This window comes from Manacus vitellinus, unplaced genomic scaffold (genome assembly GCF_001715985.3).
Source record: "Manacus vitellinus isolate BGI_N305 unplaced genomic scaffold, ASM171598v3 scaffold_17_pilon, whole genome shotgun sequence".
NCBI lineage: Eukaryota > Metazoa > Chordata > Aves > Passeriformes > Pipridae > Manacus > Manacus vitellinus.
The window spans coordinates 8939938-8966768 of record NW_021939256.1 but is presented as its reverse complement, the minus strand read 5'-3'; the positions used below and the strand labels follow the sequence as shown (position 1 = coordinate 8966768).

At 39.8% G+C, this 26831-nt stretch overlaps 1 protein-coding gene across 1 annotated transcript in view; it reads left to right on the top strand.

Annotated features, from left to right (window-relative positions):
* The window catches only part of FHOD3 (formin homology 2 domain containing 3), a 347160-nt gene that overhangs the window by 268737 nt on the left and 51592 nt on the right, over positions 1 to 26831 (top strand). Inside the window, exons 18-21 of the mRNA XM_029958902.1 lie at positions 1229 to 1443; positions 8158 to 8469; positions 12173 to 13062; positions 19686 to 19844. Of these exons, the coding sequence (XP_029814762.1) occupies positions 1229 to 1443; positions 8158 to 8469; positions 12173 to 13062; positions 19686 to 19844 (1576 nt within the window). The remainder of the gene's footprint in view (positions 1 to 1228; positions 1444 to 8157; positions 8470 to 12172; positions 13063 to 19685; positions 19845 to 26831) is intronic.

Below are 26831 nucleotides of genomic sequence, written 5' to 3'. Positions count from 1 at the left end.
CTCTTCAAAGACACATTTCTATGCTCTATATGGATGTTTGCAAATGTGCATGTGTGTGTGGCTACCATATGTATTAAGCATGTTTGTTACCACATATGGCTGACTTCTTTACCCTGCCTGCTTTTTAGTGCACCCTCATACACTAACTCAGGCTGTCAGTAAGGCAGAAGGGGGGAGGAGAGGTGTTCCCTGTTATGACGTGTTTACAACACTGGGTTATAGGAGGATGACCACAGTGTTTCAGAGACATAAGTAGTAGTCTTAATTAACCTGTTTAACAGTTTACTTGTGGGTAAGGCAAACAGTCTAAAGCCTGATCCAGCTGTATTCATAAATTTATTCCTTAGCAAATAATGGTGGATAAAATTAGCAGACATCTGGAAGAGGCACATATTTCAAAGTTATTTTGGTCGAAATGTATAAAGCACACTATGAAGAATATGATTGGTAGCTGGTCTTAATAAACAGTTAGTGAGTTCTGCCTGCCTAAAATGCAAAACAGATGTATCTTTGTTCTTTTAAAGTGACTTTGATGAATAAACTACATGTGACGTCAGGTACAAACTATTGGATGTCTGAGTCCGGCAGAGAAATTTTTTAGAATAAAAAAAAGAAAACTTTCCATTGTAGGCTCTGGAGAGAACAAAGTGAATTCCAGTGCATTGCTCTCAGAGCAAATAGAAGCAGGTTCAGAGTCTTTAGATAGTCAGTCCAAACGTTTATTATTGGTGTTATTTTCAGGTAGATTGGTTTTTGTCTGCTGCATTGTCCTCTCCTTACAGCAAGTCTCAGACTGGCAATTTACATCAGTATTAAGGGGCTCTTGCTTTGGAGAGTTTTTTTCTTCTTTTGTTTTTTTTCCCTCCCGTTTTAGTTTTGGAAGAGGGAGGGCTGGGAGGAGGAGGAGGAGAAGGAGGAGGAGAGTGAAAAGCAGGACAGACAAATGCTTCCAAAAGGGGAAGGACTATGCAGACAAAATACTATATCTAAAGGTTCTTTAACTCTGCTGGTTTTTGCTTTTGTATTGTAATGAGAAATTTAATGTTTTTCAGGGCAATAGTCTTTACTTTGGTGTGCACTTCTTGGCAGATTGAGCAGGCAGGCAGTTTAATGCTGTACCCCTTGTGTCAGGAAGTCAGCTCATTCTCTGCAGGTGTTTCATCCATAAACAAGCATCAGCCACAGATTTCTTTTTCTTTACGGAAACCCTTTGGAATTTAACTTTCAGATACAAATACTTGGAGAAGTTGGCAGCAGAGGAGTATGAGAAGGAGCTGAAGAGTCGGAGTGTAAGCCGAGGCAGAAGTGAGCTGTCCTTGAACCTGAGATCTCCTTCAACTCCATCCTCACCTGTACCCAAGTGTGTCAGCCCAGAATCCATAGAGTCCCAGGAAGAGCTGAAGACCCCTTCCACCCCTTGTGGGACTCCTCAGCCCTCAGAAGGTAAGTGGAAAGGAGAGCAGAGTTAAAAACGGTGGGTTTATCACAGTTTCTCTTGTGATAATGCTGATTTTTGATGCTTGAGTGCAAGAATATAATCTATGAGGCGCCAAAGTAAAGGGTCTTACATTGTTTCATCCTGTCTTCCTAAATTTCTTTCTTTTTTTTGCATTGATTCAGATGTCATTTAATCTGAATACACTGCTAGCTGTTGCTATGATTAATACGATCATTGTCTTTTGCTATTAGAATGGAATAATTAGAAAATACAGAATACAGAGGGTCTTAATTTTAGCTTCATGTTCCTTATATATTAGAAGTTACTGAATGCTAGACAAACAGTATTCCTGCCAAGGGATTTTGCTTATGTGGATTCTCTGAAAGAAATGCAACAGATGAATGCCAAGATTATAATAACCTTCCAGGAGAACACAGGCTGAATGGGACAAACAGAAAAGGTCTTGAATTGAAGGCAGGGGGAGTGTGTTGATTATTTTTAACACCAAGAAAAGCGCTTAAAATTGTAATACAAGTCATAAAAGACTTAAAAGAAACCACAGACAATTAGCAACAAGGAAAGTATAACTAGTGTTTGCACGGTTGGTTTGCTGTCATATAATTTATTGGTGTACAGAGCAATGTTTTTTGTGTGTGCACGTCATTCTGCCACTTGCATCATATACCTCTCCTTCAGTCCTCAAAAAAACACCCACCATACAGATTTATATTTGCACCACATGATGTTGCATTAACACTGGGAGCTAAAATGCATGTTGAGGGTAAATTGTCACCATCATTCATTTTTATTTTATTTGATTTCCTGCTAAACGCTATTGGTGATTAATGCATTTGTAACTTGCACTGCTTGTTTTTATTGAGTGTTATGGCTGGTAGCATGCTATAAAGCAAGGCAATTTAATAAAAAGTTACAAATACTGAATGTTGCATATGTTTATCCTCACTGTACTAAGTAGGTGAAGTTTATTTTATTTAGTCTTATATATTTTCCCAATTTTACTCCCAAGTTTTCTTGTTTGGAACCTTAAGAGTCTCAGTGGAATAATTTCAACCTAAAAAACATGGATATTTTCCTCCAATTCTGATAGTCAGAAACATCCAAACACACATTTTATTTCAGTGTAATATTGCTTTTAGAGCAAATAAGCTGGATTTTTCCACCATTAGGATTTCAGAGCTGGGTAGGGAGCAAGTATCTCTTTTATGATGATTATTTTAACATATTTCTCCTGGAAGCATAAAAAAAAATTGCAGCATGAAATAGAGCAGCACAAGCCATTTGGAGAATACATTTAGAGCAGGTGTACAGGGCAACTTCAGGCAGCCAGAATATGGCAAAGCTATCAACACGTGGGTAGATAGGACATCTCTACTAAACTCCTGGCAATATCTGTAGGCATTGGAGGGCAGCACCTGGAAGCCTGGCAAAGGGACCATAAGGAGAGAGTATATGGGTGGGGCAGGGTAAGCTTCCAGCAGCTGCAGGCAGATAGCCAGGACAGAACCAAAACAGAGGCCTGAAATCTACATACTTCAGTGGGATCTGTGCATGGAGAATGAGTGTTTCTTCAGGCCTACCAAAGTATTGGAAAGGTCATAGGAAGTAATGAGCATGTGGGCAGGGCACTTCATCTGGAAGTGGTCAGATTACTGGATATCAGCCAATGGCTGGCAGGATTAATATAGACTTTGTGCCATGGCCTCTATTCTATTATCTGACTTCATTATGCTCCATAATGAATTCAAATCTCAATTTTACTGTCCTTAGGAAGTGTTTTGAGTCTGACGTCATAGACAGAGAAACTGAAGCATTAACTTGCTTAAGCCAGTTGTAGAAAAGCTGAAATGGAGCCATGGACAAAAGTCAGATTATTTGCACCCCAAGCAGTTGCTTTGAACATGGGTCATCATCTTCCCAAGCAAGGAAGGAAAACACTTCCTTGTCTCTGTGCATAGGATGCTCCAAAGACTCTGCAAGACTGGTGTTAAATGATGTGTGATGTTCATCTGCAGAATTCAGAATCTGAAGTCTAAGGGAAAGTGTGTTCATCTACTAGCAAAACAATTACGGATTTTCAAAGTGAGATTTATTTTATTCCATTTGTGCTGAAGTATCCTGTGGCCATCCACTATCTACTGGTCTTAAGAAGGAAATAGATTCTGTCTGTGGAACTTTGTCTCACACTGTGAAATGTCTCTGTATCATTAACCAATATAAAAATCTGGACTTATTGAGCTGAAGTGTTTTCTCATATAAAACAATTGGTTCCACTAAAGTAATCAAGTCTTGTAAGACTTGTTCTTGTAAAACTTGGGGTATGGCTTTTAGAGGAAATGAAGGCAGTCCCATAACTGCAAACGGAACTTAGTATTTTTTTTCAGAGCAGCTACTTATTCTTTTGTAATTTTATTGGAGAATATTTTATGAAGTGTGCATATGCAGTAAAGGAGAAGCAACAATAACTGAGACATCTCTGAAGTCACTTCACAAAGAAATTGCAGGTGAACCCTTCTATGAGAAGAGCAGCTTTTTTAGCATTTGAGGAAGTAAGCAGGCCAAACCAAGTGCACATGGTGGCCAGCAGGAGACCTTCTGAACATACTGGTAGCTGAGCAAGGCTCAAATACTCCCCAAAGCATGACTGGTGACAGCCTTTCTGCAGATGGGGAAGCACCAGAGCATGAGAACACAGTGGGGCCAATGCAGGTCTGGTTGTAGAGCCAAAGGAACTGTGATACAGAAAGTCAGAGGAGGACTGTAGAGGTGGGAAACAAAGAAGGATCGTTTCTGACTGCATCAAGAAAGAGCCAGTTCCCTACTCTTGATCACTCTGCTCTAGTTCTTACCATCACAAAGAATGGGAGGAAAAGATTAGAGTGGGGGTGGAGAAAGACAGAAGTCCCTGCAGAATTCAGAGGAAGAGGAATCCTATGCCAGAGGAACTGAAGGGAGACAAGAACCAAGACCTTACGTGATGCCCGAGCAATTGAACCAAGGGGTCCTGGGTAGGCATAGCATCTTCAGACTTACTGTATGTGTCCTCAAGAGACACTTGAATCTCACAGCTCCAAATAGGAAGCAGAGAAAATAGATGAGGATGTCATTGCCTAATCAATTACCCTAACAGGGGATTAGATGTGGGCCCAGAGGGATATTTATTCTCTCAGAGGGCTTATAGGACTGGAGGGTTGAGGTCTTATCAGCAGGATACAACATCTTGTGTCTGCTTTAAAGTATTAAAGGAAACAAGTATTAAAGGAAATGTCCGTGTCCTTTATGTTCATTATAAGTTCTTAGCCATGCTTTTCAGAAGTGAACAGCTTGCTATCTTTTATAACCTCTCACTCAAAAGAAGGCTGTCACCAACATCATAGCAGATCAGGTTGCTAGCACTTAATGTGACCAAGTCTTGAAAATGTCAGAAAATGGAGATTACACTGTCTCTCAAAACAACAAAATTTTTACACATTCATTGAAGGACTTGGTTACTGTCTCTTTTAGTGATGAAGTTATACAGCTTCTCTGGGAGATTTCATTCTTCAAAAAAGTCCTCACATTTTTTTCCAATAATACATTTTTAGAGATTAAATTCTGGTAGAAAAAAAGAAGTAGGAAAATTACTCAAAAATTGATCCTGAAAGCCATGTTCAGTTTTTCTGCTCCTGATTAATCTGTTTGCAAATAAAACTCTGCCTATTTAAAAACCTCAGCTTTGTCATTTGTTTTAATGGGTGCAGGAAGTGGAGCTAAGCCTTAAGAAAAATGGTAAAAACAGTATATGCAAGTGAAAAGAGATTATCTCTCCTACTGAATCTGACAATCTCAGTTTAGGTTTTAAGAACTATGTATGTGTAAGAATTGCAGTTTAAAAAAAAAGTATGTATACATAAATATATATATATATATATATATGTACCTGATACTTATTAAGGTATCATACTTCTTAACATCTCAGGCACACCTTCTTTGCTGTTGTTACTTTTTGATATGACCGTGCTTGCTTTCCTGAATCTTTGCGTTCTCCACCAGCAGAAGTCTGCAGAGAGGGGACAGAAGCTGATCTCTTATTTATCTCTCTTGCCACCTGTAAGGTTAGCACTTAGTGTTTTCTCTGGTGTGAAAATGGACCCAGTAGACACAGGACTGAAAGGCTGAGCTCATTTCAGATAGACCACCACCAAGCATTCTCTGAGAACTGTATTTTTTAACTTCTTTAGAAGTTCTCACTGATATCACCACAATGGATTATATTGATGGAAATGCAAGTGATGGGACACGTCTAGTTTGCTGGCTTTGTTCTCCTGACAGTGTTTGCTGACAGATTTGATTTTTGTGCTGCTTTTTAAGGGAAGTGCTACCAGACTTAGGTCACTGTTTATGAGTGATTTGAGTTATAGGTGGATTGTTTGATGTTATCCCTAAAGAGAGAGAGGCTGTCAAAATGAGTGTCAACATACCCTTGTTTTGTTCTAGAAGTGCTTAGATTTTGGTACTCCTTGAACTCGAAAGAGCAGCCTATGTCAGTGTATTGCTCTTTACTTTTTGTTATGTATTAGGTTCTGATAAGTTACTGCATCTTTCTGGTATGTGTGGAATATTCCTTCTTAGAAGAGTATCCAGAATTCTTTTGAACATTCTAATTTTATCAAGCATTTCTTACATCTCCCCTGACTTTTTCCTATTGAATCTTCGGCATAGCTTCATGATGACAAATATACAATAAGCCTTAGCAGTCCTGGCCACATTTTAGTCAGCTTCTTTCTCCACCTGAGCTGCTGGAGTTGACCTTTATGGTTATTGCATGACAGTCTTTGTTTTTAGAGATTATTCTGATTATTATGATTATTCATGGATTAATTGGTGACATTTGTATGTATGTACAAATGCAGCATGGCAAGCTGAGAGTCTTTCATGCTACCATACCGTGTTAATTCCAGGAACTCCTGAAGGATTCCTAAGCATCCATCTCAGTTATGTTCAAATCTTGGTTTGACTTTGAAAGTGCTCTTGTACTGTGCCTACACATTGACAGCTGTGGTGAGAAACACACCGCTGGGATTTGGAGTGTTTGCCAACTTCTCGACAGCCTTCTATAATTTTGATTCTCTCCTAAGGAGTGTCCAGGGTACAGTGATAGGTACAGTACATTTAGAGAAACAAGAAATGTGCAGAAGTGCTTGCATATCTAATTTTAGACTGTTAGATGCTCTCTGTGTAGAAGAGAGAGAAAGTTAAGCTTCTAATTGGAAGTGTTTTAAAACATCTTAGAGGGATTTGAGTGAGCATGGGCTATATATTAAATACACTATGTGTACATTTCCTTTATATAAATGTATTATATATGCATGTTGAGTTATTTTTCTAACTACACTTTTAAAATCAATTGTTGAAGTGTAGAAGCTTAGCTCCAGTGAAGTCAGAGACAAAAAATTATTTGCAGTTTTTTACCCTTAAATTATATGAAATTAAGTGAAATAGCATGGTACTGAAGATGCCTTACTGAAAACTAGTTTAAAAACATATGTGTTATTGTAAAGATAGTCACAGGTATTGTTAGAAATCACTATTCTATGTGTGGGTTTCTCAGAAAATAGGATAGTCATGCAACATTAAGCAGGCTTAGGAAAGCATTGTTGACCTTCATTGTTTTGGCTTTCGAATATTATAAGGAAAAATAGTTCACAGAGGGACAAAACAAGTATGACTTGATCATTATAATTCAGCCACCTGAAACAAGATTTAGTACACAGGGAATTTGGGAAGTATGCAGAACTAACATGCATGCCCATTTTTGCCATTCTTTGCATGGCCATTTCAGTTTTCAGAAAATTGTGAGCTGCTTGATGTGAATATGTGTGGATGCTGTTCAGTTTCTTTGAAGCATGCAGAGAATATTTGCATGTGAAAATCTGCTATTATAGCTAAAAACCCTAAAGGTGAATGAATTAATTTCACTGTCAGTGATAAAGCAGGGAAAAAGAAACCAAGTGTACTATCAACAGGGTTTGCTGTGTGCCAACTGATAAAAAGCTCATCGTGTGCCATATGCCAACCAACTGGAAACTGAATCTGTGCCATATGCCAATCATCTGGAAACTGTGCAGTTTTGAAGTGGCTATTCTGAAGTAAATGTGCATGAAAAAACATATGGGTTTTGTCAGCCAAATGTATGACAGTGCCATTTCAAGACTGTGACATTCAACTGTGTTACTAAAACTAATATTTATATTTTTTTTGTTGAAGTGTTCTTCATCAGGTGAAAAAAGAATTCTTCCAGAACCCACAGAAAATTCAATCAAAAGCCACAGTCTACCTCCTTTTTGTTTTTCAAAAGATCTCTTCTTTTCTGGCTCTGTCTAGGCACTGAGTTGTCAATCTCATGCTCAGGTGGGATGCCCATTTTCTACTGGTTTGTTCAAATCCTTGTGTGAGTCCAACACTGCAGCTGTGGAAGTATGTATAAAAATAGTGGGCTGGCTCCAGACAGCAAGTGAGGGGGTTTGCCAGGCCACTTTCACAAGCAATGCTGTCGTCACACAACATTCATCAGTCGGGTGCTACCAATGCTGTGGACTTGCTTTTTATTTTCTTTCCATAAGGCACTTGTACAACTCTCACGTCACTCTCGCTTAGAGGGGTGAGCCTGAGACAACTCTGTTGTTAAGTGAATCTCTTTCTCCCATTGTTCTCTCCGCCAGTGAGTGCCAGTGAACCCGAACCAGAGACAGAGACAGAACCAGAACCAGAACCAGAGCAGGAGGCTGAGGCTGAGGCCAAGCAGGGAACGGAGACATCCAAGGAAATAGAGGCTACAGAGGTGGGACCAGAGAGTGAGGTGGAGCAAGGACCAGAGAGAGAGCCAGAAGAAAGTGCAATACTCAGTGAAAAAGAGAGGCAGAATGAGGAAGTGAATGAAAAAGACAACTGCTCTGCATCCAGTATATCCTCAGCAAGCAGCACTTTAGAGAGGGAAGAGAGAGAGGACAAGTTAACCAGTGACAATGAAACTGGTAAAGTGAAACTTTTTCAATAATGAAGGGTTTCTGGTGGAAAAAAAATGTTAAATTAGCAGCTCTGATCTTGTGTTAGTTACCTAATAAACCTTTGCACCTATATAAGACTTTCTTCACCATGGCCAAGTCTTGTCTACTCTCTGCTTGGACATCCACAGACTTTATTGGGGTTTCTATGTTTGAGGGACAATAGGTCCTTGATGAAATTAAGTTTCCCTAAATTCAAGACTATTTTCTTATCCTAAGATTAATATATTAACTATTGAATCACCGTTGCAGCAACTCGCATCTCCAGCTCCTATAGAATTCAGTTGGATTTTCTACACATAAATCAATGAAACAAGGGACTGTGCTAACATGATTTGTTGTGAGAGGCCAAATACCTTTTCTTATCCTTTTAGTGGAAGAGGAAGAGCAGTGAGGGCTGGGGTGTTTGCTCCTTTCCTTGAGTTCTTCTGTCATGGTTAGGCTTCAAATGGCTGAGAGAGATACACAGGAGCTGCTGAAGATAAGTCTGGGCTGTGGCCATCTTTTGCTCATGTGGAAAAGGCATGTGAAATATACCTTGTCTGTAAAAGTATAGTTTTGTTGTGATGAAGGATTCTGGTCAGATACACCATCAGATACCTCTAAAGGCACAGCCTGGAAAACACCTTAAGAACCAACTTTCTGCCCAGAGACATAATGATAACCAGAGTTTGTCATGCAGCCCAGGCAGGGAGGGAATGAAAGGCAAGTTTTGAATTTTTTTATCACTCTTTTCCTTTTTTAATAGGGAGATAAAGGAATGTAATGTAATTACGGCATTTGTTTCCCAAGTTTTCCTCAGACTCAATAATGGAAGGCCTTGTCCTAAGTTCTCTAAATTCTAGATAAGAAAACAAGATGTGCTTCAAAGTGTGAAATAGTCTTGCTCTTTCCTGAAAGAAGAGGGATAACTCTGAATCACAAGGCATGCCTCACAGAGATAAACTGTCAGATTGAACTGTTCGTGTTTAAACTTTTCACTTTTATTTCTGGGAAGCATTCATGAATTTTGTCTTCAGTTTAATACCTTATTTCTTTTCAACCAGGACCAATATAAAGATAATTAATTATACTAATTTACAACTAGTAAATTTTACTCATAAAAGATGCAGATGGGTGTATCGGTAGGAAAGGCAGGGGAGGTATGAGAGATGAAGAATGTTGTTACACTGTGGTGTAGTCCAAGATAGTCCAAGTGCAAATAAGGGAGAACAGGTTGCAGGTTTTTTCTCCTCATTTTATCTGTTACCTCAATTTATCTGTTATCTGTTACCTCTTACCTCAATTTAAAGTCCTTATGGACTTTTTGTTAAAAGCTAAGAAATTTACTCTGTTATTCAAAAGTAAAGATCTTGAAACTGACCTACACTACCAGTAGACCAAAGATTTATTCTGTGGTGCTATGCAGGAGGTCTCATGTGGTGAATTGTTTGCTCTCTAGTAGATGAGGAGATTTGGAAAGCAAATGAGAGCACTTTCTCCAGCAGTTCTGACATTCCCAACAAACAGTTTGCCATTTATGAGGTGGCTCATTGGTTCTACCCAGATGCATTAAGAACGAAGGAATAAAGCTTTTGGTGCAGGCTCCTCCTTCATTAGCCATCCTGACGAATTTGGCTTCCACGAGGCCTTGTTTCTCCAATGGTATTTCAAAGTTTTACCTATGGAGAGGAGGGCAGAAGAAGCCATCAAGGTAGCAAGAGTCTTCACAGCAGTGATCATTGATCAGCTAGAACAGATGGAGTTGAACTTGGGGAACCCAAATTAGAGATTGTGTCTGGGGGAATTTTGATGAGCAGTTTTGCAAAGAGATTAAATCTTGGAGGATCCCACGTGGCGATGTGGGATTTGTAGAGAGGATTTTTGGAGCAATCATGAACATCTTTGAAGGAAAGGCTGGGAGTAGGGGGAAATCCTCTGTGAGGGCACAGCTGGGTGGAATCTGTGGTATGGGGAAGGAGTTGTCTAATCATGTTGTCTAGTGAAACTACCTCAGAGACAAAGCTAAGAGACTACCTCAGGTGACAAGTATTGATAAGAAAGCAATCCCATGGATAAAGTCCAAAGAAAAATGAGCAGGTAATGGAAGCAGTCAAGCCACCTGCAGGAAAGTAGGTTGTATCCATTGTTGAAAAAAGTCTTTCTTTTGTCTGGGGTTAAACCTCTGAACTCATTTTAAAATGTTGTTTAGAGGTTGATCTGAATAGAGGTGAGAGTCATTGCTGTCCATACTCTTTGTGCTATGAGGCCCTACACTTTAACATGGTGTTATTTTAAGGGAGTTGAGGGTAGGGGGGAGTTGTGGGGCCCTGGATATAGGTCTCACCAAGAGGACACCTTCTCAGAGCACAGGATGTAGATGTTGTGGTAAGAAAGCCAGTCCATTGACAAAAGAAGCTGTAAAAGATGTTTAAAACACTAAAGTATTGAAAAAGGTGGGAGCATACGTGGAGAAACAAAGATAAAATGGAAGTTTAAGAAAAAGGGTAACTGACAGATATAAAGGAAAATCTTTAACCACAAGGACCCAAAAGGAAGGCAGGCTAGCAATCAAACTAAAAGGATAAAAATTAAAGAAACAGTGTTTATGAAAAATGTATTAATAAAATGTGTAAAGACTATGGGGAACAGAAGGAATTCCATACTAGAAATACAGTAAGTGTGAAGAATTATTTTTGTTCATGTTTAATCACTTCAACTGATGCTCATTGGAAAATGAAGCACCATAATTTTTAGACACATTATCTACATTGGTTAGCAGTATTATATTCAGGGAAATGTAGTCACAGAGACGCTTACATCATATATTTTTACAGTTTGACCACTATAATTTGTTATTTATGGTGCTGTCTCAAACATGGTATTTTGTGTATTATTGGTGAGAAAAGCTGTAGTCAGAAAGATGAAGCTTTATTACAGTGACATGTTAAATGATTGTGATGTGGGAAGGCCATTAGTCTTTCAACACCATTCTATAACAGGGAGGGTAACAGTGGCTGATTCGAAAATATTATATGAAGGTTCTCATAAAGAACTTTGAAAATCTTGCTCATGCTTATATTTACTGAGTTACCCTGACAGCTGTACCCTGGGTATGCAGCCTACTTTGCAATTCCAATATTCTGTGTTGTAAAGATGGGCTAGGTATCCAGGAACCTCAGCCAGGGGGTCTAAGGACATGCCAGATCTGAAAGCTGTCCTCCCCTAGTCAGCAGGGTGGGAGGAGAAGTAAGCAGCTGCATGTCAACCTTAATATCAGGCAGGGAAGATCTCTTTCATCTGGAAATTTTCCTGGGGTGGTTCTAGTTTATGGCCAGGTGAAGAGTACGATGATAACCTATTTTGTGTCATTGTCATGATATTTAAGCCCCATTCTAGAATACTAAATGTTATGAGGATTTATGCAATGTGTAAAATGAGCTGGGGTATTAAGTACAAAGTGAAACCTGACAGATTTCAGGGGAAACCTGAACATTCAAATCCTGAGAGTTATAGAGTCCCTTGCGAGCTACACATTATTCTCTACTCCCATTCCTTTTTTGAGAATTGCTTCCAACCCCTCAAGATCAAACCATATATCTGCACAGTTATTTTTTTTGGTGGGTTGAAGTGTGTTCTTGGTGCTCTGACTTCTTTCCCTTGACTCTTCCCATCTCTGTGTGTGTGATTGCAGGTCCATGGTCACAGACCATTCAGGATGCTGGTGTGAATGAACAGTGCAGCAACATCCTCAATAACAAGCGGTTTATGTTGGACATGCTGTATGTGCATAACAAAAAGCCCAAGGATGAAGAGGAGAAGGAGCTGGAGGCGAAGGAGGAAAAGAAGGAGACGGAGGAAAGTGAGGAGTCACTTACTAGCCTAGCCAGTAGGATCTCTATTCTTCAGGCCACCAAGCAGGCCAAAGATGAAAGTGTCAAAAAGATGGAGATTGGAAATCTGGAAAACCAAGGCAGTGTGAAAGCCTTTGCAGAAAAATTCAGCAGTGGTGAGCTGGCTAAGGGGACAGCCGGGCCTGAAGATGAAATCAGTGAACAGGTCCCCGAGAAAACACCAGCACAGCCAAAAAAGGAATCTGATTACATCTGGGATCAGCTCATGGCTAATCCTAGAGAACTTAAAATCAAAGACATGGATTTTACAGACTTGGGGGAGGAGGATGATGTAGATGTGTTGGACATGGATATGGGTCCTGGGGACTCCCTTGTTCCCCCTCCTCCACCTCCACCTTCTTTTCTGGGTTTGCCTCCGCCACCACCTCCCCCCTTGTTTGGATGTCCGCCTCCACCTCCACCCTCTGCTAATTTATTGGCTCCTCCTCCACTCTTCAGCACTCCTCAGGGTTTAGGGTCACCCCAGGTTTCTAGGGGTCAGCCAGCATTTATAAAGAAGAAGAAAACCATCCGTCTGTTTTGGAATGAGGTACGGCCATTTGAGTGGCAGTGTAAAAACAACAAACGCTGCAGAGAATTCCTGTGGTCGAAACTGGAACCCATTAAGGTGGACACTTCCAAACTGGAGCATCTCTTTGAGTCTAAATCCAAGGAACTGCCTGTCACAAAGGTACAGCTTGTATTCAGTTTGCTATTATTCTGCTATTGTATTGGTATTCATTCTGACTTAGATCTAGATGATTTATGTTGTTTATATAAAAACAGTGGAAATTACTGAATGTGTTTCTAGGTTGGCCTATGACGGAAGATATTCCATGGCCTGATGTTAGGAGATGAGCCTAGGGTGGTGTCCGTGCCAAGCTACCCTCCTGTTTCAGATCTACCGGTTGTGGGATATCATTTCAGGAGGCAGATACCAAGAAAGTTTACATTACCTTGTCCGTAGCTGAGTGCCAAACTAGGTATTGGACTCTGAAATATTTTCTGTTACATTCATATGAAGGTCACAGCATGGTGACTCATAACTGTGTATTTGGCAGTTCTTTACTTGGTAATATTTTCCTAATCATTATGTGGAAAGGTTAGAGTATCAAACTGGATCTTCTGCGTATAGTCTACACGTGTGCTTTGTTCTGATGGATTGAATTATCAGCTGGACCAAGTTACAGCTAAACTCTGCCGGGGTGTTGGGGTTTTGTTTTATACTAGTGAACAGGCCTATTTTAAATCCTTAATTTATGCAATGTGGCAATTTTAGGACAGAAGCTGGCACAGGAAATACCTCTGTAGCTAGGATTCCCTCTTCCTCAGTATCGTTATAAAATAAATTCACAAAGGCTGGTGACATGGCTGTTTAACATTAGAATCAACAACAAAAGGAAGCTTTTTATAGTTACATTTGGTAGGAATTTGAAGTAGCATTAAAAAAGTTATTAGCTTCAACATTTGTTTTTCATGGCTACATAAAGTCTTTTTCTTCTAAGCAGAATAATCGGTATCAGGGAAACAATGTTTTTTTCTGGTTAAAATGCTAGTAAGAAATGTCTATGTCTCTTAAAATAAATAAATTGCTTGTGTGTTTTCTCTGTGTGCCTATATGTTTTATAGTGACATAAAAACCAGTCAGCACCTTGAATATTTTACTTCTCTTTAGCTAGAGAAAGTTGTTATATCTGTTATGTATCATAGATGTTATTGTTTACTCTTAATCTGGAGAGTCTGGATATCTCACAGTAGAAGTTCTCAGGTCACTCGTCTGTATTATTAACTCGAAATTTTCTAATACTCATTCTTGATCTTCTTGACCAAGTGGAAACATTGTAATTTCAACAATCAAGCCCCTAAGTACCTGTCAAACAACAGGTACAGAAAGAGATGGCTCATGTAGATCCTGCCATCACCGTTCTTAGCTGAACTTTTTTGTGACACAGATGCATGTAGATCTGAAACGTATGATGTAGCAGCCTTAAAAACACATTCAGCTGATTGTTCATTTAGCCAATGCTGAGATTAATTTCTCTCTCTAATTCCCTTTCTGCTGAGGAAGGAATGCTGGTGACGTCTTGGCATGCTGCTCCTCATCTCTCTCCCCGTAAATACAAATCTGCCACAGATGGTTCATAGATGGAAGGAATGAGAGCATTTTCTTAGATCCATAAAACATTTAATTCCTTGAATTGAATGTGGAATGATGACATATTTGCCATTTCCAAAATTTAGCTTTGTGCTAAATGCCAGTATTGTAATGGATCGCTCTGGCTGATTCTTAATCTTTTATTCTCACACGAAATTTTGATAAAATGTCAAATTGTTGGAATTATGACTTGTTTACTTTTCCAGTCACTCATTGTGTGCGTTCCCAAACTGCCCTTGGCCATTTTCCCTCCCTCACACTTGCTTCTCAAACCTGCCTGATGCTTTGGCACAGCTTTTGGCTCCTGGCTGGAAGATGAGTGAGCAGGTTTCTTTGAAATTAGTGCAAGTCTGAGGAATGATTTAGATGACTGCTTTCCTCCTGGAGACTAATAACTGCTCTCTGCATGAGACATTGTACTTTTGGCACTCTTTCCACCCTGTCCCATAACACAGACATAGAACTCTCATTGTCTCTGTAGAGAAGACAATGGGGACTGAAGAGTCCTGTAGTAGAAGTCTACGCACACTTCTGAAACTCCTGCCTGGTTTTGGTGAACACCAGAAAATCTTACAGAGTAGGAGTTGGTCCTCAGATCAAATGAGAGTAGGAATAATTAAGCAGACCTCTGAATCCGTAAAAGACTTGAGGTTTGGTACGAAGATTACACTCAAATTAGGATAGCTCTCGCTTTTTCCAGACTGCTTGGTTTATTTCCAGGGATTACATTCCCCGTTGTGTCTAGTTTCTCCTGTCCAATGGCTGCAATCCAAAACAGGTTTATTCTATAATATCGTAAAGTCTGACTCACAGCTCAGTTGGTTCAGCTGAAAAAAAGAATGTAGAGCAACAAATCAAAAGTCAGATCTCCAGATTTCATAGCAAGAGATGGAAGTAGGTGCATGGAAAAGGAACAGTCCAGAAGGATGAGAAGAAAGGCAAAGTCAGGGTGTGTAAGGGGGGGGCTTAGCTCTTTCTTGAGCATATGCTCTTTCATACAGCTGTAACCAATTTTACTCCAGTTTCTAATCCTTCACTGTGATTTCCACAACACACAGCTATAAACAGCTACTTCCTGGCTCATGAGAAGTTTTTCATTAAACACAACAGACTGTAATAAAATAAAGTGGATTTTAAATTGTAGGATATAATACAGGATTTGGGGGGTTGGGGCTGGGAGGGGAGATTCTTGCTTTTAGGAAAACTTATGCCACACTGGGCAACTTGCCCACTGATTATAGTTAGTGGAGCACCTTTAGTTGCAGAATGTTTATTTTCTAGAATAGAGGATCATGACATTATATTTTTGAATAGAAAGAGAGTGATCAACTAGCCCCTCCAAGCCACTCTAGTATTTCCTTTCTTCTCAGTCCACCAACCACACAGATATTTTGACAAAGTACTTCAAAGTGTTTACTCTTCTGTGAACAGAAATGAAAACATGCAGACACCTGAATCAGATGTTTGTTGTTCAGCCCTTCTGTCATTCACTTGGTTCTGCATGAAAATATTATTTTGCTGATTCATGTATACCCTGTGGGATATAGTTATGCATCATGTGCCACAGATATAAAAACTTGAAAGGGGGAAAAATTAAGTAATCTGTTTTCATGTACACATGTACACATGCTTAGACACATATTCCTTTTGAAAGGATTTGTTGCAATTTGAATGAATGCCAAGATAAGTCATAAATGTGGACCAGAAATTTCTGAAAAAAATTACATACATGTATCATGGAAAAAGTCAGTCAACTGAATGATTCCATTAAAAATCTCCTGAACTAAATCCTTGCTAATTGACATAGAAATAAAAAAAAAAAAAAGCCATCTCACTAGTAAGAGATCACTGAAATTTTCTGTGCTACTGATGCAGACTTCTGCAAGTTTAAAGGCAGGAGATATTTATGACTTGATGCTCATATATAATCATTTATTTATATTACCACTTGAAAAGTTATTTAAATTTTTCTGCTTCCTATATTAATTAAAGCAAAGACTATGTGCTCATCAGACTGCAGATCACCTTCTGTGGGATGTAACAGTTTTTAAATCTATCTGGACTACTCAGTCTTCAACAGAAGCAAGAGTCTGGCCAGTTAGGTCTTGTGAATATCTAATTTGACTGTAATAGTTAATACATTGCAGAAATGTTTGTTTCCCACAAATTATCTCACCAGTTTTGTATTTTATAATTACTTTTGCATTTGCATTGAATAATATAGTATTCAGAAGTTCAGGGATTATGTTTCATACTGACACATTAAAATATAAAATCAAATGCACTAGTTCACTGTTCTCTCAAGCATTTGAAGTCATTCTCTGTTAATGAATTTATAAAGCTCAGATTGAAGTCACCTATTATTGTAATAAAAATTAATACTTGTAGCTTATTTTAACAGTCAGACACTTACACATGTGCAATTTCATTGCAGACAAAAAGCAATTCTTTTCCTGGTGGTCAGGTAGTAAGGTTCATAGCAGTAAAATCTTTCTCTTTTCTTCAATCTTTTATTTATTTGGAAAGGATTTCTTTGGAACTCAGCCATCGTCCCCAGAATGGGTTTAAAATCTCTTCTGCCCCTGTTTTTGAAAAGGGTTACTTACCCCAAAATTTTTTATCCCATGTGCAGTTATAGCTCTGGAAGATACCTACATGCATACATCCCCTGTACAGCTCATCTGTCTGTCATAAGTCTTTGCTAAGGAGCAAGCGCACTGTTGTGATCGCCATCATCCCAGTGGTCAGTCATATATCCCCCAAATGAATATGTCTCTCTTGTCAAACTTTGGAGCCTAAAAACAGAGCTGCAGATTTGAGGCTTACTTACCCATACCACTTGTGGGAAGCCTAAATTTAACTCCTTTCCCCAGGCTTTTTCCCTTCTGCGTAAATTCTTTGGAGCTGTGTAATTCTGTGGAGTAAAGGACAAGGTAAAAAATGGTGGTTTAAAAAAGGCTTAGTGCAATACAAACTCAAGAGGAAGCAGTCTCTCATGAACCCTGTTTGTTTTTAATGTGGTCTTGGCCACTAACTGTGGTCCTGAAAATGTTATTAATGGCTCAGGAAGAAAAAAACTACTGCTTTAAAGGAGAAACTGCATTTCACATCCTTCAGGTAGCTCCCCAAGAAAAAGAGGAGTCTCTTACTCAAAGAAAGAAAGGTACAGAAAGGCATCAGGGATACTTCTAAGGTGTTAAGAAGAGAGCAGTTCTGACAGAACTGACATAGAAACATTGAAAATAAATGTTATCTCTGCTCTCCTAAAATTTATCCTTTTTACTGCAAAATTGTTATTTCTTTTTAGGTTTAGAAAAACCAAACTCTCTTATTACTTTCACAGATCATACACATGTGGTAGTCCCCAACTCCTGTAAACTGCGGTTGCCTTCAGTCCCATCTGCTCACAGAAGTTGCATCATACCATGTTAATTGTTCTGGTACGATGAAAGGTCTGTGATGCCGCACAGGTGCTGAGCAGTCTGCTGGGACTGGTGGGCAAACCTCTCCCTGTGCAAGCAAGGAACTGAGCTATGCCATAAAAAGGTATCTTTGTAATGATACAGCTGCATTCCCCATTATGGGCTGACCCACAGCTGGAGGTACTTTGATGAAATCATTTACTAGCTTAGTTCTTTCAATTCAGAAACAGCACATAGGCCTAGCAGTAGTTTTTTGTCTCAGTGGCTGTGGTGCAGACTCAAAGAAAGTAAGAACAAAGCTTCATGGTCTAAAAAGCAATCCTGAGCAGTAAGAGTCTCGTCCTGGACTTTCCCCAAATCCATGGATGGTTCCCCCTTCTGAACAGCTGTATGGGCTGCCACACTGCAGCCTGGAAAGAGGAATTGCTTAGTCTCTTTGCCCCATTGAGGTGCATCTATGGTTGCTGCTGCTGGAACTACAAACCATAGCTAGGTAACAGTGTCTGCAGGGAGGTCATGGTCCCATCTCTGCAACCTGCACTGCAGGTTTATATATAGAAAAGCATCTCTGCACTTGCTTGCATCAGTGTGCAGGACTTCTCCCCACATTCTTCTGCTTGACAGCACTCCCCAGCCCATCTCAGATAGGGCAAAGGAGAAAGAACCAGAGAAAACGTGTTTACAAAGTTCACATATGCAGAGGGAGGAAAAATCCCTGAGTATGAGGAGCACAGTTCTCTCATCTTTCAGCTACCTATTATACAACATATGTAGTTACCAAAGAGACACCTTCTAGCATGGGATAATGACAGAAAGAGAGGCATGCTGAGATGTAAAAGCAAAGACCACATTCAGCAGTACATTATACCATATATAAATGGTTGGTGTCACCTTGCATAGTTGGTTCACATTTTGCCAGTATAAGAATGGGGAGAAAGAGGAAGAAATTCCTTGGGTCTACTCTAGGATGGAATTTAAAGCATGTGTTGCTAGTTCTTTGTGATTTCATTATTATTTATGCTGGAGAGTGTAAGATCCAAAGATATGTTTAGTTCCAATTAAAACTTAGGAAAAAACAGAAGGGTTGAAATTGTCCTGCGCCTGTGAAAGACTTGACGGACATATCATGAGCACCAAGGTAGAATAACTTTCCCCTGGCAGCCAGAGGTCAGAGAACCATGCCAGTGCCTCCAGGAAGGCCTCTATGGCTCCTTTGCCAGTGCCTGAGGTGGATTCATAACACAGGAGAGTGCTGGCAGGCAGGTAAGAACTACCCTGTCTGTTTCCCAGCCAGCCACATACATGAGAGAGGGCCAGCAGCCAGCCCAGCCTGATGCATCCAACAGGGAATTGAGCCCTGGAGCCCACCAGCTGCCCAGCTGTTGCCCCACCAGCCCTGTGCTGGCCAGTCCTGCTGCATAGCAGAGCTCTTGACTGGCAGAGACAGCTTCAGGTGTTTTCAGACCAACTCGTGCCCCAAACTGCCCATTGTTGGCACTCCAGTGTCTTAGGCTATCTCTGCTTTGAACAGCAGATCTCTGGTTGAATCCTGGCAACTCATGTTGATACTAGCAAGGACGTGGTTGAAGAATTCAGCTTGTTTTGATGACTACAAATCAATTAGATTTACATTCAGTATCAGCTTCCTTGAGTAGGGGAAGTCATTAGAGAAAGGAATGACTTTTTCTTTATAAAACAGGTCAGAGGAATAATGCTCTTGTTCTCTTTTTTACCAAGAAAACTGCTGCAGATGGGAAGCGACAGGAGATCATTGTATTGGACTCAAAACGAAGCAATGCTATCAATATTGGCTTGACGGTGTTGCCCCCTCCTCGCACTATCAAGACTGCTATTTTGAACTTTGACGAATATGCCTTAAACAAGGAAGGAATAGAGGTAAGAAAGAATAGTTGATGTCTTCAAGTCTGCATTTTCAATACTTCTCTTTTTTTCTCTCCATGTTGCACATGGTGCAAGACAGACTTGTCATGGAAGAGGGAGAAGAGGATATATTATGTCATGTCTGAGTGTTGAAATTTGTCAGATTGATGTTGTGAGCTCAGAAGTGTGTAGTATCCACCTGAGGCTGGGCATGCTCCATAAATGTCGATTATCTACTCTGTTTGTATCTAAGTTTGAGTAGCAATGCTACTAATTCCTGTCGAGATTTTCAGAGTATTATCTCAAGCTAGACTGAAATACTGTGAAGCAGCAAGAACAGGCAGTGAGTTACTAGGGCTGATGCAACTCGTACAGAATTTAATAAATTTCATGCCCAGCTAGCTGTTGGAGTCATTCTAGATTGTGTATCTCATTGAAAACAAATACAGTGACTAGTTCTGCTCAAAATAGCATTTCTGTGTTCCTGTTGTTTGAAGAAAAGCAGTTGGTATAAAGATTACAGATGATGTAATTTTTACCATTACACGTTTGACTTTGCAGATATTCTTACCAAGATCCAAGATGAGCTCTGTTTATTATTTTTTTATCAAAACATTTTTCTTCTATGAAGTGTAAAAGAAGCCTGCTGCTCCCCTGTTTGTTTTTTTTCATTATAGTTGTATTCATTTCAAACTTTATTTTTTCTTTTCAATAAACCTATATCATCTAGTAAGAGTAATCTGCACAACTACTGATCTCAACCAGTGGCTGAGCTGCAGAGATCATATATTGATTCACAGTCACCTTTTAGAGGTTTGGCACCATGTTTCATGATTTCTACCTTTCCACCTTCACTGTGTTGACTACATAAGAAAATGAAAAAAGCTTGCTGGAATGGTAATGAAGTTACCAACAGTTACATGTGAAAGAAATACCCAAGTCAAAATATTGTTCTAGCTAGAAGGCAAGGTCTTGTTTATCCTTACTCGAATATAGTTTCTTCCCAAAGCTATTTTACTTATTTGCTATAATAATACTTTACTCATATTATGAAGGTGACAGATCAGTCTGTAAAGGTAATTTTTCATGACCCGGCCCATGTACCCACCACTGCAGTCAGGAGTACTAAGCTTTTCGGTGTTGAAGAAGTACCCCTCCAGCCAAGCCCAGCTCACTTAGATCTCAGTGCTGTAGGCAAGGTTTCCATATGAAGTCCAACATAAAATACCTGATAAGAAAGGACACATCTTCATTAACACCCATGTATTGTCTCCTCTGAATTGTGTCCTTCTCTAGCTTGCTTAGCAGCAGTTCAGATGCTCTGCACAGCCCACCCTTTCCACTGCCAACATTTGTCACTGGGCTCTCCATCTGCCAACCACCTGTGGTGTCCACAGTTGTGAGTGCCTTGTACCACCACACCCTCCTTTGGGTGTCCTTCCCATTAGCTGCCAGGAACCCATAATTTCATTTGAAATATATATATGCAGGCAGCTTTCAAACTGAAGAATTCAAGAAACCAAGAAATTATACCCTGTTAGTATACTTGCCCAGTGCTAAAGAAAATGGGGGTTCTGAGGTCTATGTCCACAGCTTGATGCTAAGAATGTGAGTAATCCTACTGTGGAGCAGAGCCCAGGTACATTGCACTTTCAGAGATGAATCCTACAAGTGGAGCAGAGCCCAGGTACATTGCACTTTCAGAGATGAAGCCTTCATTGGCTGGGAAGGATGATGTTCATGCAGAAAAGAGCTTTTTTTCTTCAATATTCCATATTTATTCACTTATCAGGTGGAACCCTACACTGAATTCAGTCTCCCTTTCCCAGTCTCCAAGTTACCATTTTTTCTTATAGTATGTTGTTAGAGTCAGACAGATGTTTATGGTGATATAGGGCTGGATTAAGCTATGCAAAATTGACCAGGAAGCACACAGGTCTATACAGAAATATATTGTTGTGAGTCCCACTGTTTTTGGCAGAGCCCTGCCTCAGTTTTCCATGTTTGGAAAACTGCCCCTTTGGTCTACAGTGTAGACAAGCTTAGTTTCTTGTTTCTCTTTTCTGCATCTGTCCGTTCACTGGCTTTAGCCTTTGAGTTAGTGTAGAGGGGAGAGATTTTTAGAAAATTTTCTGGTTCATATCTGTGGTTCCTAAATATTGGGAAATAATTGGTAGCGATGATAATGAATCAGTAATGATGAAGTAATGAAGAATCAGCTTCATTTATAAAAAAACCACAGATAATAAAATATATTATTTGCTATATAATGTAATTGATAGCTTATCTATGGGTTGAATGAGGCAGGACTCGTATGCAAACAAGTTCTGCAATTGGCCTAATTTAAAAATTGTATCACAGTGGATACTCAAAAGCATTTCTGCATAGTTAGTTGTCTAAAGAGATGTCACATCTAGTAAGCAGAAGAGAGAGATGTGAAGAAAGCAGGAAAAGAGATGTAATGTGTGCAGTGACAACCTAACATTCACTGCTAAAATTTCAGAGAAACTACAATTTAGGATCATCTTCAGCTTTTATCAGATCCAACACAGAGCAGAGCACCAACAGCATTAAAAGTCACCTGAGCCATCCTTTGCCTTGGCTGTGAGCTCTGTGCTATATCCTTCACTGAGGAGCATCGTCACTGTGATGCTAGTGTGTGTGTGTGTGGCTTTAGTTCTGCACCTTGCTGGATCAAATGGTATCTTAAAAGTGACCTTGGTGTTTTCTTTGAGGACAGTGGATTAAAGTAGGGCTGACTGTAGTTCTAGCAGCAGGGCAGTGATGCAGCAGGCTGCAGGCTCCAAGTTAGTGATAGCCTAATTCATCATCAAGTCCATAGTAACCCAGTAAACCCTCCACTACTGTTCTACATTCTGCTGAATGCTGCTGTGCTTATGACATTGAACTCATTAACTTTAAATGTATAATTAAGTAGAAAAAATTCTCCAGTTATTTTAAAATTCTCTATACCTAAGTATGTTATATATTTTTAGGCCATGTGTTTAAAGAGGTTAGGTACCCCTGAGTTGTGAAAAAAGGCAGAAAATGGAGACATGACGCTAGAAAGGCAGATGTAGTCCACTTAGTATGCAAAGCAGGCACTGTTAAAGACGTATTTTCAAAGGAATGCACATTGTGTGTTTGCAAGCAAGCGTCAGTCCAGCTAAAAAAGATTTTGCAACCTTACATTTGCCAAAGTGTTTGTGTTTTCCTTTCTTTGAAAGCTTGGCATTCATTGTGTTCAAACAGCTTGGAGCTCGCTGCAGAATAAAGAACAGCCTCCTTAGCATGGATGAGTCTCTCTATGAGCTAAGCAAAAGAGGCAAACTTAAAGTCCTGGCACCTAATTTTTATGTATCATGGGCAACTGCAAGAATGGAGTACAACAAAGCGGTCCTTGGTGCTTGTCTTTAGCAAAGGTAGTGAGTGGATCACTCTGTAAAGGGCTACTCAGTAAGGGAACAGGGATCAAAATTTAGCAGACTAAAATTAGGGTTATGCTGTGAGGAAATTAACATGAGTTGCTTTGTACTTTACAATATAGCTTTTGATGTTATGCAATATTGATTACATTATAGGTATAGCTTTTAGTAAAACTATTTGTAATTTAAAAATCTCTCTGGGTATGCTAGGCCCTCCATACTTATATTAAGTAATTTGAATTCTAGGTGTCTGCAGTGTCTAGGTAGCCCTGAGATGTAAAAAGAGGTACAAAATGAGAGCTTGGTGTTAAAAAGGCATATGGTGACATGTATAAACAAAAATCAAAATGCAATTTTTGGAAACAATTATGGTATTTACATTTTTATTCTTTTATTATTATGATCATTGACATGGTATATTGGCATTTGCAGTTTCCAATTTGTTTAGCTAATGCTTTGTAAAAGTGTGATGGGATGTTTCAAATCCCATGCTAACTCATGTGACCTGAAAGAACACCTTTTTTTACAAGTCGAGACGGAAGAGAGAATGGCCTCAATGGTCCCTTGCTGGCTGGACACTCACAGTCAGCCTACCACTGCCCTAATAAGTTTCAGACTCTATTTAAAGAAAAAATCCACTCTTTTTCTCCTTGAAGCAAACCTAAACATCTTCTGAAGCTTCTGTGACCAACAATGGCAAGTTCATATGTTTCAGTAGACGGCTAAGGAAGTGGAGTGGTGTGACTGGGGCAATGATGTCAGTTCCTGATTTACAGGGATGACCATCAGCATTTTAGATGTAGTCCCTTCTCAGAACTGGATTGTTTTTGGAAGAGTTGAAATAAAATTAGTGCAGGCAGCCTCACTTACTGGAGTTCTGACCTTCAGATGCTGTTATAATTTCTTAGATTTTCTACAGGTAAGCAAACCAGCAATGTGTCTCATTAACAGCTGCCTGGGAAGCTGAAGTTTGAGAGAGCCTTTTAGGAGTTGAATTGTCTGCTGAGACCTGTCAAATATCTGATGAAATACCCACTAATACGTTTTTGGTTATGCAGTTTATGAATCTGTGGGCTTCAAACCACAGAAGCTTTGGACCCAACAACAACCAGATATTTGGGTTACTAATTTTTTCCAGGCTGTTGTTCACCTGTAAGATCAGTTGAAACCAAATATGAAAGCCAAGACATCCTTGCAACCGCATCATCACTGAGAAGCCCCGATATCTCATGAAAGAGATAACTTAAGCACCTAATTTCCTCAGAGGCTCTGGGCTATTCGAAGTTGCTGGTTAGGTGCTTCCTTGCATCCCACACTGAGGCCCATGACCCTCAACCTTACGGGGTTTATAAATTTTGCCCTGTGACCATTGTAACTCTTTCCTCTTAGGAACTTTTGGAGATTATACCTCAGGATGGCAGAGTCCAGGAAGTAAGAAGTTTGATCCCTATGCTGAACGTTCAAGCAAGTGGCTGGTTCCAGCAATCCAGCAGCAGAATAATTAGGATCCATAATCTCATGCAAAAATTACTTATTTTCCTCCATTTTTTGTGCACTGCTTTTCCTCAGAATATATGACTCTGGCCCAGATAGTTGTGTGAGAATGCATGAAGGTAAAATATGCTTGTCACACATACTAGAGAATATGAGCATAGGGTTTGTTAATAACCAGTTCTTCTTTAATCGACCTGCTGGCTACCGACACCATCTCAGGTATGAGGAAAGACTGAGGTTACTGGGCCTATTTAGCCTGGAGAAGAGCAGACTGAGAGTGGAGCTTACAAAGGCCTATACGTATGTGAAGGAAGGGTGCCAAGAGGAAGGAGCCAGACTCTTCTCAGTGGTGCCAAGCAATAGGATAAGAGGCAATGGGCAGGAACTGATGCGCAGGAAGTTCCTCCTAAATATGAGGAAGAACTTCTCTACTGTGTGTGTGACTCTGCATTGGAACAGATTGCCCTTAGAGGTTGTGGAGTCTTCCTCTTTGGAGATATTCAAGAACCATCTGGATGAAATTCTGTGCAATGTGCTCTAAGGATGACCGTGCTTGAACAAGGAGGTTGGACCAGATGATCCGCTGTGATCCTTTCCAACCTGACACATTCCGTGATTCTGTGTACTGAGGAGAGTGTTATGAACTAATGATTTGACTCAAAGCTATTTGTGATTTAATGGTCACATCAGGTGCCAGTAACCTTCTGCCCTGCTGTGCTTTTATGCTACTTTTACTGTCGGTGATCTTTCAAAAAATAGTAGTAATAAAAATTAAAATAATAATAAAGTGACACATGGTGTACTCATCACTTTCCAACACTGAACAAATGGCTCAAATTAGTCATAGAGTGGAAATCAAGAATAGGAGCATTTTACCATTAGCTCAGGGGCACACCAAGGATGATGACCAGCAGGATCAGAATTATTTTCCCAAACAGATCAGAAGTGCTGGGGTAGGTCATTTTTATGGGGGCAGTTTCACCCTGGATGATGTGAGACCTGCCTGCAGCTCCAGTCCCATCCAGGCATGGCTTTCAGGAGCAGGGCTGATCCTCAGCAGCTGGCACCACAAGTACAGGCTCTTTTGTTTGGCATTTCTGTTTCACATACTACTGTACAGAGCACAGCAGCTTTGCAGTATTTGGACTTGAATGCTTTTTGTCAGCTCCATCTATCTTGTAAGCTCAAGGAGGAGGAGAGTCCCTTGGGAAATAAAGCTTACTGTTTCATTCCTCTCTTGAAAATGCCCCAAAGCAGTGCAAAATCTCTGGAGTGAGGCCTCTGCCCCACCACAAAATACTTGTGGGATCCCTGGGTAGCTGCCAAAAGTCCTAGTTATTTGTAGGAGGCAATTGAGAATACTGCTGAAGTGTTAGCCTTTAAAAATGCATCAGAAGCATTTTTTCATCCATCACATGGCTACTGCTAACTCTCCATGTATGGGTGTTCAATATGATCCTATTTGCAAGTTGCCCGGTCTCAGCTGAGGGCGTGTTGACTTCTTCTTGCTATGGAAGAGAGAAGTAGACATTAGGAGGCCTGGCTTCTTCAAGGGACACTGCAAAACTTCTTATGAGTTTCAGAATCAGTGTCTCTTTTTTTTTTTATTAACTTTTTTAGATGAGTATTGGTTAAGCACTGAGAAATGTCCTGAAGCAGCTACTTATAAATTTAATTTTATGTTAGGTATGACCCAAATTACAGATTTTAGCATATGTGGGTAGGTGGATGCAATACACAAATGCTATCAATTGGAACAGGTGTACATCAAGATATTTTCCAAGCAGTCATTGACAGGCTAAGGAAAAGCAGCAGAGCGTACTGAAGGATTTTCCTCCTCTCTTTTTTTTACTTTGGATATTAATTTATTAAGATAGAGTCTTGCAGTGTCCAAGCAAGGAGGCTTTGTTTGTTGTTGTTTGTAACTGAGAGACAGAGCCAACTTAACAGAAAGAAATGCTTCTTTACTTATGTTTATGGAAGTCAGCAGAAGAAAATGGACAGCAATACAAATGGTGTGTCTGAAATTATATAAGTCCTAGTTCAACAAATCTTGTTCTTCCCCTGGAAAGGTCCCTTGCTC